The sequence below is a fragment of the Suillus subaureus genome (genome assembly GCF_016647635.1).
Source record: "Suillus subaureus strain MN1 chromosome Unknown BJ212scaffold_33, whole genome shotgun sequence".
Taxonomy (NCBI): domain Eukaryota; kingdom Fungi; phylum Basidiomycota; class Agaricomycetes; order Boletales; family Suillaceae; genus Suillus; species Suillus subaureus.
Window position 1 is genome coordinate 123631 of NW_024538589.1, and position 14931 is coordinate 138561.

The 14931-nt window shown below is 42.7% G+C and overlaps 4 protein-coding genes across 4 annotated transcripts; 3 read left to right on the forward strand and 1 right to left on the reverse strand.

The window, feature by feature from the left end:
• Positions 1-601: 601 nt before the first annotated feature.
• On the forward strand, positions 602-1520 carry BJ212DRAFT_1302445 (uncharacterized protein; the record flags this gene model as incomplete). The annotated part of the gene is made up of 5 exons (XM_041333264.1): positions 602-729; positions 780-873; positions 968-981; positions 1163-1251; positions 1333-1520. The coding sequence occupies 5 exons, from the start codon at positions 602-604 to the stop codon at positions 1518-1520; spliced, it is 513 nt and encodes a 170-aa protein (XP_041189312.1).
• A 6493-nt stretch (positions 1521-8013) lies between these two features.
• Positions 8014-8634, forward strand: BJ212DRAFT_1484304 (uncharacterized protein; the record flags this gene model as incomplete). The annotated part of the gene is made up of 4 exons (XM_041340774.1): positions 8014-8241; positions 8302-8321; positions 8372-8477; positions 8524-8634. 4 exons carry the CDS (start codon positions 8014-8016, stop codon positions 8632-8634), a joined length of 465 nt encoding a protein of 154 aa, XP_041189313.1.
• A 1391-nt stretch (positions 8635-10025) lies between these two features.
• Positions 10026-10864, forward strand: BJ212DRAFT_1484306 (uncharacterized protein; the record flags this gene model as incomplete). The annotated part of the gene is made up of 3 exons (XM_041340775.1): positions 10026-10121; positions 10312-10428; positions 10517-10864. 3 exons carry the CDS (start codon positions 10026-10028, stop codon positions 10862-10864), a joined length of 561 nt encoding a protein of 186 aa, XP_041189314.1.
• A 2653-nt stretch (positions 10865-13517) lies between these two features.
• Positions 13518-13889, reverse strand: BJ212DRAFT_1484307 (uncharacterized protein; the record flags this gene model as incomplete). The annotated part of the gene is made up of 2 exons (XM_041340776.1): positions 13518-13691; positions 13755-13889. 2 exons carry the CDS (start codon positions 13887-13889, stop codon positions 13518-13520), a joined length of 309 nt encoding a protein of 102 aa, XP_041189315.1.
• Positions 13890-14931: the final 1042 nt, after the last annotated feature.

The following is a 14931-nucleotide window of genomic DNA, read 5'->3' on the forward strand; positions in this document are numbered from 1 at the left end:
GGAAGACCTATCACAAGGAAAAATGCAAGGACCATGATTTTTGTGGAGCATTACAGGGATGTAGAGAAGGAGAAGATATCTAGTGTCTACTTGATGTGGTTGATGCTTGTATCAATGCACCAGAACACCAAATCAGTCCCACAACAGCAATTGATATAGCTGATTCAGGCGATTCACCAACTCAGATGATATTGGTATCTAATAACATAGATGTAGTACATTTCTCCTACAATACATGATCTACATATCATATGAAGCTTCCAGCAGTCAAATCCATTTCCCAAATTTCTGCTTTCATTCAATATTAAATATTACAGGAATGCTCTGAGTACTCTTGGGGGAGATGCATGTGAAATCCTCATTGATATCTTTGGTCAATGGCTACCACATCATGTGGCAATGTGATTTCAAGAAATACAAGGACTTGAGCATAATGAGCCATTGGAAAATCTTGTGCAACATGGATTACTTGTGACAGCACACAGTAATAACAAGTTTTTGGAAATATTTGGGATGGTAGAGATGATTACCACATGCCAGGAATTGTTGGTAGACTGTAGTGGCATGGCATGATTCTTCACTACTGCTGGTAATGCTCTCTATGTATCTTACCAGGGCAGGAACTGCATGGTCTGGTGTGGCCAGACTCTTGTGTTGCAGCAGCATGCCACCAGTGCTGAGGCACCACAAGACATTTGTATGCACCATTTGCCCTGTATGGGGATCACAGTAGGTGTGCAATGTGAGCATGTTATGAAATGTTCCTCCTTACCTTGCAGCAATGCAATGCTGGATTGTGGGATACAGACAGATAGTCACAGCCAAGATGATCAAGGCCTAGACCACTCAAGTGGTGTGGTGTCTGTGACCTTGGTTGGTGTTCCAGACATTGACAATCCCCCTTCAAGAACCCCTGTGGATATGGGGTGCAATGATATAAATTTACCCCACCCTGATGAATATCTAGATGATCAATGTATGGTATGTTTGTTACTCCCTCACCTGGTAACATCATAATTATGAGTTTATTGATCAAGGATCATACTGGATATGAATTAACATCAGACACTCCCAATGATCATTCTGGTAATGAATACAATATTACAACAATTCATCTGGAAGCATCAAGAACTTCTAATAACTATATTGCTCATATACCCAGCTGTCCCAATGATCCAAGTCCAATACTGAATGGTTATCCTCCAAATGAACAGCATGGCCATCCCACTTGTGATATGATGCAGCAAACAAGTAAGTTACCAATCTCACCTCCATTAAAGTCAAGATTATGTGATTATAAGCAGGCTATCAACACAAACACCCCTAGACCAGCCCAATGGAACCAAGGTCTAGCAAAGCCCACATGGCCAGTTGTATTTGCTGCCAAAAGGCCTGCATTCAAGGGCAAAACCACCAAAGTGTCTCAGACATCAATATCTGATCATTATACAATCCAAGATCTCCTTGCTAAATCTCAGAATGGGACAAACAGTGTTATGCCACATGTGCACTTTTCATAACACATGGAAATAGAATTTGGTCTGAAATCACTACATAGATTCACTCCTTTCTCATGGACCCTAAGGGACTCCATTTTGTCCAATCTACCATCCAATTAAATTGTGATTCCTGGTTGGTCATCATCCCACATGTGGCATTACTCCTTCACAGTGAATGCATGTCCCCTGACATGAGCAGCATCACATCATCATTGATGTCAATTGAATTATGGATCAAGAATATCACTCTTGAGTGTGATAAGGTACTTTGTGATCAAGCCAGTGATTCAGTCCTTCCCCCATTGGTAGATATCCATTCTCTCAACAATTGTGCCATTCTCACCTCCACATAATCAGGTGCATTGTGTGATTATTGAACTGTTGAACTACTCCTCATCAGATAAGGAAACACTCCATCAGGCACTGCACAGAATCTGGGTGAAGTCATCCATTGACAGGTGTATTGTTCTGCTAGACTAACCATCATATTTCTCCCACTAGACCAATGATAACAACAAGTCTGTGAGATTCTTGCTTCAATATCTTCTGTATGTGTGTCATATGCCATTCTGGACTCTCAACTCTAAATCTGCTTCTCCAGATATCCAGATTCAAGATCCGGATCTCAAATGATCTGATCTATCTTTATCTCCCTTCTGCAATCCAAACCCTATATCAGCGCCCAACTCCATTTAGACTGCCTCTGTCTCCGGACTCTGGTTAACCATGTTTCCCTTTTGATTATTGATCCATTACATACATTTCATTTCCAGTGTTCATTATTTGTGATCCATCCTACTTACTAATAGACTCTGCATATGCTTCATACATAGCCTTTATGTTTGCTGACTGATTCCTATATGTTACCTACAGTATATAAACCTCCTGTAACTCTCAGAAATACTTGAGTTCGAATATCATCTTAGTTCCTGCTCATTCCTGTGTCCTCTGGACTCGAGATAAGTCTCTTGTCATATTCCAAGTCTTAGGATTGCATCCTAGACTACATTTCTGACTCTACCTTAAGGGTAGTCCATCCTCTGTTAGTTTCTAGTCTGGACTTCGTCCAGATTAGTCTTATCCACTTGCCCAGGTAATATCTAGATGTCCATCGGATTTATCTCACAGTTTCAGATCCAGACAGTCCATTATCCGCCCTAGTCAAATCCCGGAAACTCCAGACAACTGTTCTAGCCCCTAGAAATTAAGGGTACATACTCAGGAAAGGGGCACAGCATACTGAGCTGAGGCCAAGCCCTTGTGATCCAACCCCCTTGAGCACGCTGACCTTAACAATGTGTCTCAGTCTGATAACAATGACCCATATGCCCATGGACATCAAATCCTATCATCAGTGATGACAGAATGGTCAAGCAGCCTTCCAGGTGATAGAGATAAATATATGATGTGACATACCATTTATAAGTACCATAGACAATGGTTGCTGGAATGTCTTGTCATCTATAACATGAGTCTGGAATCAGTTCTATGTCTGTACCACATCATGTTATATGCCAAGATGACCTTATATTATAACCAAACCTCAATTCCATGACCAACAAAACTGTGTGCATTGTTGATGAGTGACACATATTCAAGGGCCTGGTGTAATGAAACATTTAAAGGTTGGTTGAATCTCATCATTCAGTGTGATATGCTAACTTGTCTACACATACTACCTATGCTCCAGAATTCTTCAAAGTCTAAAGTGACATTTAGTCATTTATTTCTGTCTATGTGTATTAACTGCACCTGTTTGATATGACTCATAAATCTTAATATGTTGAAATACAGAGGTGCCTGTTAGTGATGAATTGAAAAGCATTTATGCCATTTGTACACTGTATATATTGGAATTTGTCAAGACTTTGTAGGTCAGGCAAGCATTTTCAGAGCCCCCTGCCTGTATGTCTGTCATCTTGGTAGACAGAGGAAATGGTGGTAAATTCAACAGATGTCTTTGACACAGCTCAGTTTAAGCCTTGACCTAATGTTGTGCAAATAATTGCATTTACATGACTCTTGGTTACAGGAGATATAAACTTTGTAAGTCTATTGTACTGGTTTGTGTGGAATGGCAAAAGGAAGTGATTAATATATGATACCTATGACACATCTCTGTGCCAAAGTGAGTGGCCACTGGTACCAAACATGTCCATAGTTCTGAGACCATGCTGCATAGATCCAAGATGGACAAGGAATGCCCTTTTGTGTCATGCAGCATTGTAGGCACATATATTTTATCTTGGTGTTGACCCAGTGCCTTCCATAGTATTACTTTCCATGTGCATAAAAAATCATGTTATATGCTGGTGCTTGGCACTTGTTAAGGTTGTACTCAAGGGCTAAACAGATCCTAAGGACTTTGACCTCAGCTTGTGCACTGTGCCCCTTATTTCAGGAGGACAAGACTAACACATCTGGAGGGTCAGACGAGTAGCATAGTAGATCCAGATGACTTCCAGATGTATGGTAAGTATCATAAGGCTAACCTGGATGAGTCCGGACTAGAAACTAACAGTAGTGGACTGTTGTAGACAGAGGCAGATACAGATAGACTATAGGAATCAATCCTAAGTCTCAGAGGGTGACAAGAGTAGAGGTACTCAGGTCCGGAGGACAGGAATGAGCAGAACTAAGATGATATTTGAACTGAGGTGTTACAGAGATTTACAGGAGGTTATATACTATAGGTATCTAATGAAATGATCAATTGGCAGGATCTGAGGCTATGTACAAAGCATATGGATAGTCTATTGGTTAGGAATGGATCACAAATAATGAAATGGAAATGAAGCATAGGTAATGGATCAGTGAGCAGGACAGATATACAGATAACTGAATTACCAGTGTGACGGTCGAGTTTTCCTTGGGCTTAGATTTACTTACTTTACTTACCTTCACCTGTCCCCACTTTCATTAGTTTAAGTTCGCATTTTTGCTGCTTACCTAAGCATGTATCTCTTTCACCAGTGTCAGTACCAGTCTGAATGATAGTCCTTTTTGATGATATTTTCTACCCTCTGAGCACTGAGCCAAGTCAGAATCCCATGGGCTGAATATACTGCTCTTCATTCAGCAGCTTGGCCAGCTGTTTTGAGATTCCCACACTGCTTCAAGTGACCACAGATACTGCCTGAACTGACCCATATGCTATGGGTGGTTGAGGAAAGCAGACCAAAGCTGCTCAAGATTCGGTTGACTTTTTCAGGGATGACACCATCAATAAATGCTGAGTCTGCAAACTGTGTGAGTAAGTATCGTGTCTATGAGTCCTTGGTTTTTTCTTACAGATTTCAATGATCAGGTTGACCAAAGCTTGTATTGGTCAATGTACAAAATTCTGGTGAGAAGCTGGTCTCACAAATGATTAGATTGATCAAAGATTGTTGTAGATTACAAAACTTGGCTAGATAGTTGTTAAAATACTAGCCAATATATGTCTACTAATCCTGCCTAGCTGCTACACCTGCAAGCAAGAATGTTTGACCTGAGGGATCTGCTGTCTAGTCAAGTTCAATAATCAGTACTATGCAAAGGGTCAAAAGTCTGAAGGTCAGGAATCAAGTCCAAAGGTATGGGACACAGTCTGATGCATGGGAAATCAGTGTAGAGACTCACTACCTCTGTATGCCTGTAGAGCTCTATATTGTGATGTATCTGCATACAGTTCACAGCATGAACTCACAGCATCATTCCCTATATCATTCCTTCACTCAGCCTATACATGCATGATCTTCCCACAGATTGTGCAATGTGTGCACTACTCTCCTGTGATGCTTTCCTGCGTACATCCCATGCACTTTCCCATGCTTCATCATCCATCATCCAAGAGCATCCATCTATTGTCCAGCAAGTCCTACTGGTATGTTTTTCGCATTTATTCTTATCATGATACCATATTCCATCATGGACCCTTACTTACATATACCTTCTTCATTCCTGTGCCTTACTTGCGTCAGCTCTGCATCATGGGAATGCGCTTAGTCACCTTTTGCATGATAGCATTTGCATTTTTATCACTTAGTTAGCTACCACTTAGTTGGGAGTTAGTATCCCTTAGCATCCCTTAGCATAGTGCATGCATTTTTGGAGCCATAGTCAGTAGCATTTTGGCAATCACACTCTATCATCATCACATTTGTCATCCTCGCTGTGAGTAACACAACTTGGCTAGATACTTGGTAAAGTACCTAGCCAATATGTTGGGTCTAAAGTGCTATACCTAGCTGCTATTTGACCCACAAGGGTTTCTGTACTAGACTCAGAGCTCAGAGAGGAGAAGAATTATCATAAAACTGCTAGTCCCAGACTACAGGTAAAGAGTGAAAGTAAGAGGTGATGCTTATATAAGCTAAAGAAAGTGGGGGTAGGTAAAGGTAAGTAAAGTAAGTAAATCTAAGCCCAAGGAAAACTTGACTGTCACATTGCACCCATCAGTATCAGTCATCACCTTCCCTTAGTCCCCATCGCATTCCTAGCCCTTTGTGCACTTTTGCCTATTAGTGCATGACTTTCCTGTGCTTTGTGCATCCTACTACTCTCTGCATGTGCCTTTGCCTCTGCACGCATGACTTTCCCATGCTTCACACAACCTGTGGATGTGTTTCACTCGCTTCCCCTTAGGTTGAACACACTTGCCTTTGCAAAATATAGCAGCCTAGGCAGAGCTGAGACAACCACACATATACTCTGACTTGGTATCCCTTGTAGTGCCATAGCTTAGTAGTTGATTCATTCATCAGGTCCGCAGGTGCAGAGATGCAGAGATGGCAGGAGAGTAAGGGAAAGGGAGGGAATGCATCAGGATTAGCTTGGAGATGTTAGGAAACATCAGATGAATGAGTGATACTTGTGTTGGGTCAAGGAGAGCGGGTAAACAGGTATATTGGCAAGAGTAACTCCAAGGACAGGTATGGGGTGACCAGTATCAGGGATTTCTCCCTCCTACTAAGTGGTGATTGTAATTCTGGTCACCCAACAATTAACTATGTGAAAATCCGGAGTCCATAGGCAAAAGCAGTAGCAAAAACACAGGTCCAATAATATGTAGGTAAAAGGCCATGAGGTACTGCAGCCAGTGGGAATCCATGTAATAACGCTGTCTACTCAATCAGTAATGGGAAATGACTGACTATGCACCAGCAGGGATAAACACAACTGGACTGGACATGGTAGGACAAGTGCATGGGATCTCCAAGCAGGTCTGATGTATCAGAGATATGGAGAGGGTGGGAAAACATTGGAGATGGGTAGGAGATGTGTGGACTGGCTGGGGATTGCAGAATGAGGTCCTAGCATGCCAGCCTGAACATGATTACCACATCATGTTAGTCAATGCATGAAAACTAGGTGAGAAGCTGGTCTCAAATAAACTAAGTTTCTATCATGAGAAACTTATGTAATCTCAAGGGAATATCTTTCCCTGCACTTGGTACTTCAAAGGGGCTGTCTTTGTAAGCAACAATCTTCACAGTGAGTAGCTCAAACTGAGATTCAAATGATTGCAAGTAGGAGATCCTATTTTTCAGGGGCCAGGAAGAATGGGCCCTCCTTATATACATTTTGTGTGGGAATATTATGTAAGTAAAAAAGCAAAGCAATGACATCATCATGACATCATACTCTGTAGGTACAATTTTGTGAAGTGTTTGATGGTTCAGAGCATCCTAATAGAAAAATAAATCAAGGAAATACTAGAGAAAACAACTCAGAAATAATAATACAATAACAAGGCACAAAACATGGGTTTTGAGATAGGTTTTTGTTAGGCTTTGAACTTTTCTCTATGGTTTTCTCTAGCCAAAGTGAATAAGCCAAAGGCAAGGCAATACCTTAACCTTCTTGCTTCATAATATCAACTAGGTCATTATGTGATTCCCATCTCACAAATGACTTTTCTTCAAGATATAATAAATTCATGAATCACAGAGGGGAAACTGAACTATATGACCAAGGTTTGAAACCAAGGTATGGGTTGACTAGCCTGATGCCTAAGCTAACAGACTTTGTCCTTTAGGGGGGCTACCTAGTAGTCATGTCCATGCATGATTCCCAAATCATGCAGGACAATGTGAGGTAGGTAGAATCTGCACGACCACTACCTTACCACTCACTGTGTTTTGAGTCCAGGTACCCAGGCCTTGTACAGCTGCGGCAAGCACCAGTGGCTGAGCTGTACATAGTCCACACTCACCAGAAGTAGATTTACTATGACAATCTATGAAAAGTTTCACTTCCAATAGGTAGCCCACCTGATCCACACAAACTGTGCATGTCTCTAAGCAATACAGTGAATCTGAAGTGTACAGGGTGAGCAGAGGGTCGGAATAGGTCTAAATGCTGGGTGTCTGGGCTGTTGTTCTGTCAAAGCTGTACTGATGGCATCACATGTCAGGTACATGGTGCTTCAATCATGGCAAATCATAGTGCATATATATATTAACCCATGCATGGCGAAATCTGAGCAACCACTAGCACTGTTACTAGCCCTTCTTTCTGTCCCCCTACCACCATGGCACAACACAGGAACCAGCAGCCTCAACCTCTGCAAGTCCCTGTCCCTCTAGGAATGGTGCCAATTCCTGGACTACCGGATATGCAAGCCCTTCAATTGCTCTTGGCAGCCTTGGGACTGAATGTGATGGCAATTCTTAGCTTGATGCAGGGTGGAATTCCAATGCACCATGTACCTCAACATGCCCCACAGTCTTTACTAGCAGCTCTCCTACCTCCAGCTCCTGTTATTGACCTGTAACCCCAAGCTGAACCACCACTGAATGCACTCAACCATGTCCTTCAGCGGCTCAAGACCATTGAGAAGTCACTCAAGTGCCCACAACATGACAAAGACAATGATGCTGATGATGAAGGAGACATGCACCAATGCAAGAAACCAAGGAAGGACGGCAAATTATCTTGAACACATGGACTGATCAGTTGATGCCCACACAAAAAACAATTTGTGCTGAACTCCAGGTATGTACTGATGCTGGTTATATGCACTAACAACAACCATGCTCAGGACCATATCCATGTTGTGATTTACAACCTCACTGGGATCATTGCCTCTGATATTGGGAAGCCAAAGGACTTGGATGACGAAGATTCTTCTGATGACAAGGATGAGACCTGAGATGACAGGACTGCTGATGTTTGATTTCCAAGTGGATGTCAGTGCCCTGCAGAATAGCAATATATGTGAGTGAGCTGCAGAAATTGTATGGATGGAGCAACAGCCTGTGAGTGATGTGGTGATTAAGAGGATCCATGTTAAGAACCATGCTCAAAGGAGAGAGAGACTGACTCAGAGGGGCTTGGCCTTAGCTCGTACGCTGTGCCCCTTACCTGAGTATGTGCCCTTCATTTCAGAGGAAGTCCGATGATGGTCCGATGAAGTCTGGAGGACTTCCGGAGGAGCGGGAACGTCCGGAGGAGTGCGGGAGAGTTCCGGAGGACAGGAGGACAGGATGTCTGGAGGTCCGAGTATGAGGACAGGAGGTCCGGAGGTATGGAGGATGGACATGGAGGTATGGAGGATGGAATGTCTGAAGGTACGGAGGGCGGAACATCCGAAGGACAGGATGTCCAGAGGTACAGAGGACAGGAGGTCCGGAGGTCTGGAAGGAATAGGGGCTACATTGGACGAAGTCTGATGTAGAAGCAAACAGAGGTAGACTACCCTAAGGTAGAGTCAGAGGGACAGGAAGTGGACCTAAGTCCGGAAAGAGGGTAAGTGCTGGAAAGGCAAGACTCTAGCCTAGGGAAGCAATCCCTAGACTTGGGACAGAGACATAGGGGACAAATCCGGAGGTCCGGAATTCTGGCCTAGGGAGTCCATCCCTAGGCCTTATGGAAAAGGACAAGACTCAGATGGACTGAAGTCCAGAAGATGATTGGCAAGTAGAACAGGATCTAAGATGATATTCAGACTGAGGACTCTACTGTAGTTGTACAGGGGTTATATACTAGAGGCTATCTGAGAGGATCAGTAAGCAAAGGAGTAAGGCTATGTACGAGCATGCAGAAACACATTGGTAAGTAAGACTGGAACATATGTAAATGAACTTGGAGATGAAACTAGTACAAGGATCAATCAGCAAGACGGAAACAGAGATAACCGAGAACCGGAAAGGCAGAGATGCCTAAATGGGGATAGGTGCAGGATCTCAGACAGAGGGTGGGAATAGGTCCAGAGATAGTACAGTTAATATCCGGAGGTCTGGAGATCTGGGGATCCAGAAGGCAGGGTGGAAACAGGACTGAGATATGTGAGGTGGTGGATGTAGTCCGGAATCTGAGAGAAGGTAAAGTCTGGATATCTTGCTGGACAGAATGTGCGTAGGGTGGACAGGATAGGGGATCCAGGAATGAGTTGGATATGGGGTCCGGAAACAGGTCTGGACAGCGTGGGAATATGATGGGATCTATGTCTGGCATACAGGATATGACAATCCACAACAACTTACTTTATCCCATCAGAACAAAGAATATTTCAACTTGATGCACAAGGACATCAACTTCAACATGGCTGATATTCTCATGTTCACAAAGGATAAGTTCAGGAACTACAAGTGCAAGTATGATGAACGCACACATGTAGAAAAGGGTAAGAAACACCAGGTGATGAAGCTGTGAACAAAGTGCCACAAGCATCAAGGAAAGGTCTGTTAGCTCCAGTACCATGACAATAATACATTGCACTCACCCATGGTAGATAAAAGAGGGTTGTTTGAAGGCTATCAAACTGTTCAAGAAGTGCAATGATGGACAGGATCCTTCCCCACTCATGGAGACTGACTTCATGTCATAGGAACTCTCGCAGTTGGACATGGACAATGATGTAACGAAGAGCATGCATTGCACAGAGCTCAAAAAGGTAGCACAGTTAAACACTGCTGATGTGAAAGATGGTGTTGCAATTTGGGAGGTTATACAGCCTGCCTACTGATCACAAGAGGTTCATCTGAACAAATGAGTGCTGCCAGTCAAACTTGAGCTAACTGAACAATTTATAGTTTAACTCTGTCATGGACAAACTTGATCAGATACAGGCCAAGCAGTGGAAGAAAGCAGGAAACAAAGTGACTTGTACCAGATGCATCAACCTCAACAACAAGAATACAGCACCCCCTCAGCAGCCCATCTTCCCTTTCATGCTCAACACGAACTGGTACAAGGCCTATGTTAATGATAACCCTGGCATGAAAGTAGTTGTACTCAAGAAAGATCCCATTGGGTTTGGCCTAGTAGATGAGCCAAATGAGATGGCTGATGACCAAGGAGCAAAAACCACAGACATGATGGATGTGAATGGTGATGGCACTGATGGGGAAGATGAAACTGCTGAGGATGCATGGCTCTAGATATCCACAGGTTCACCTTTGTATTCTTCTTGTTGCTGAATTATTGATCCTACACCACCTGTACATCCTAAATCATCCTGTGTCAATTAAGTTGCCAGTTGATGTTGCTTGCAGACATACTTGGCTCAACCCAATTGTTGCCCAAAATGGTTTCACTATGTGATCTCTTGTCTGCAGATCCTCAACATGACACATGACCTTCAAATGACATGGATAAAGCGTGAGGGCCCATCCTTCATGCTGTCCAAGAAGTGGTCAAATTTCCAGAAGTAAATCTCTAATTCAGGACTGATGTTAATCAGTGCAGAGGCAAAACATAACAAAAAACAGATGTTACTATCGAATCCAGTGTCGACATTCAAGGTCTTGAGCCTCTTCAAACCAATGGACTTTGAGCAGACAAAGATCCAGCTCAACACCAATTTGCCAGTGGGAAATGATGGTGTGAACCTGGCCAATGTAACACTTCTGATTGATGTTGACTTGAACAATTGAGTTTGGTGCATGTGTCTGGGAATGGGAGGATGTGATGCTAATGTTCATCAAGGATCATGTAGTCATGGAATTGTGCATGTGACTGAAGAAAATTTGGAGTGGACAGTGAATATGACATGACACTGACAATGTTCACATGTGGATGAGTCATCTGGTAGTAGCGAAGGAGGTATTTTTGCTGTTCAAGGTCCAGTGATGACAATGATGCAGGACTCAATGAAAAACAAGTGCCAGCTGGGTCAAAGAACTACATCAGGATAGCTTGAAGGGTTAGGGAACATGGACCTTGCTGGGCAACATCATCAATTTCACTTGTAAGTGACACTACAGTTCCACAAGTATCACTATCAGTAGTTAGAATGGCTTTGACAGCATCAAAGAGAAATGAATCTTTGGCTGATGGAGGCTCATTGGATCCAGCATTTCGAGCAAGTAAGTTTGTCATCTGTTGGACATCACAGTTGAGTGTAGAGTATTCATAAACAAAAACAAAAATGATATTACCATAGTTTGAAGTTCCATGTCACAAGTAAATGCATGAAAAAATGAAATTTCAATCTCACCATCACCATGATTACAGTGGCTCAAAAAACTGTCTGCATGTTTTGACATTTTTCACTATCTATGATATTGTGTGAGAACAAACAAATGCCTCAAGGACATGGTTATACCACATTGTAGTATGGCTTCAGGGCTTTCATTTGAGCCCTACACCTGTGGGAATCGGTGGAGATATGGTGGAGATACAAGGCTCACAAAATGGTGACTCATGTAGACAGTTTTTTGAGTGTATATTAAAACTATATAAATCATTATTTATGACACCACAAAAATCATGCCACTATTATATAAATTATGAAGTGGTGTCATTATGTTATTTTATGACTATATCTAACTATATGAACCAGAATATCTCATGTATCATAGTCATAATCACCATGAAAGCCATCTCCTCTGCTCAAAGAGATAATATCCTCTCTCTGTCTTATGCTGGCCTCTCTGCTTGCCAAATTTCCTCTAGAACTGGAGTATGTAAGTCCACTGTGGCCAAGTTTATCAAAGAAAGCCACCCAGACAAGGAAAACTCTTGTGGAGGATGTCCATCCAAGCTTACCTCTACTAACAAAAGGGCTATTATCCAACATATCACTACAGGAAGGGCTGATAATGCTGTCCAAGCCACCCATTATATCAATTCCACCATCACTACCCCTGTCTCTTCACAAACTGTGAGGAATGTTCTCAAGGCAGCTCATCTTAAGGCAGTAACAAAGAAGAAAAGCCTCTTCTCTCCATCAAACATAGGCAGAGAAGACTAGCCTTTGCCTTAGCTCATCAACACTAGACTGTAGAGGACTGGAAGCATGTTATATGGTCAGATGAGACTAAAATCAATAGGATTGGGTCAGATGGGAAGGTATATGTATGGAAAAAGAAGGGAGATGGCCTAACAGACAGAGAGGTTAATGGGACTGTCAAGTTTGGAGGAGGTTCTTTAATGGTATGGGGCTGTATGGGATGGAATGGTGTGGGAATGCTTGCTGAGGTTGAGGGGAAGATGAATGCTGAGCAGTATGTAGGACATTTTAAATGACCACTTGCTGCCTAGCTTGGCAGAATCAGGGATTGATGAAGAAGATATCATTTTCCAACAGGATAATGATCCCAAGCACACATCCAGAAGAGCTAAGGAATGGTTTGAAGAACATAACATCAATGTTCTTGACTGGCCAGCACAGTCTCCTGATGTCAATGTCATTGAACATCTCTGGGGAACACTCAAGAAAAAGCTTCAAGCCTATGAAAACCCCCCTAAAGGAGTATGGGAGCTTTGGGAGAGAGTAGCAGTGGAATGGGGGAAGATCACAGCTGAGAATTGCCAGAAATTAATTGAGAGTATGCCTAGAAGGATAGAGGCAGTAATTAAAGCCAAGGTCATACAAAATACTAGAATACCTGGTTATTATTGTAAAATACTTGAGTCAAAAAACTGTCCGCATGAGTCACCATTTTGTGAGCCTTGTATCTCCACCATATCTCCACCGATTCCCACGGTGTAGGGCTCAAATGAAAGCCCTGAAGCCATACTACAATGTGGTATAAGCATGTCCTTGAGGCATTTGTGAGTTCTCATACAATATCATAGATAGTGAAAATATCAAAACATGTGGACAGTTTTTTGAGCCACTGTATTTGTTGAATAACTCTTGAGAACTTTGTTAAGGTGCTCAAAAAGAAATGTCCAGAAGCTGTAAACGGGATCATAATTTTCCAGCTGTTCAAAGATGTGTGTCACCCAGTGGTGAGAAGGTTTGACATGCTTCAGATGAACCTAAAGTTTGTACAAGATTAGAATACTCATCTGGTATTGAGCAAGAGAACTGCCATGACTTACCTCTAAGAACCTGAGAAGATACTTATTAAGAAGCTCCTTTGCTTGGGGGATATCAGCATCACTGATGCTCCATCCTAGAATGATCTTCAATGCTGCTGCAAGATTCAAGAAATTGTCAGCATCATCAGCATGCATTGCCATATCCTTCGGATGAGTGGGAGGTTCGTTATCCTTTCCATTCTGCACTTGTTTGCCTGATGCAACTCTTCATATGCACGCCTGCTCCCACTTCTCCCAGTTCTCTATCTCCTTCTGATTTTGCTTCATATTAATTGGATACCATTTTTCCCAGACCAATGGGATCTTTGATAATGTGTTAGTATGTAAGAAGGGACAGACACAACAACAACTTATGATGATAGGACAAAAGACGAGTGCCAAGCCTTTCCACTTGTCAGATGTGAGAGACCCTCCTGCTGGATACCCAACTTGATCTGGTAGTTGTGCAACCCAAGATGGCATCTCAAACTGACAATATAAGTTAGCTCTCATATAAGTCCAAGGAAGCATGCACATACCATAGATAAGAGTCGATGAATTTCATTGAGTTCACATTCAACCTTGGCCATCTGCTGATGCAGCACATTTGTTTGAACCCATGCATTGAACCATTGAGTTTTGATGATACCTGGTGATATAAGTAAGCCTTGTGAAAGGTTGCAATCAACTCACCAAGTAAAAAACAATGCATAGGATCAATGACAGTCATTCAGACAGGATCAAAATATGGCAGGCAAGCAAGCTCAAACCACCATGCGCTATGCTTTGTAAAAAAGTCATCTTGCTCCTTGGTGTTAAGAACCATGCTCAAAGGAGAGAGAGACTGACTTAGAGGGGCTTGGCCTCAGCTTGTACACTGTGCCCCTTACCCAAGTATGTGCCCTTCATTTCAGAGGAAGTCTGATGATGGTCCAACGAAGTCTGGAGGACTTCCAGAGGAGTGTGGGAAACATCCGGAAGAGTGCGGGAGAGTTCCTGCTGCAAGGTAATACTTCTACAGGAAAACAGGATGGAAGGATAGGATGTCCGGAGGTCCAGAGGTATGGAGGACAGAACATCCAAAGGTATGGAGGGCGGAATGTCCAAAGGACAGGATGCCCAGAGGTACAGAAGACAGGACATCCGGAGGTCCAGAAGGAATAGGGGCTACATTGGATGAAGTCCAATGTAGAAGCAA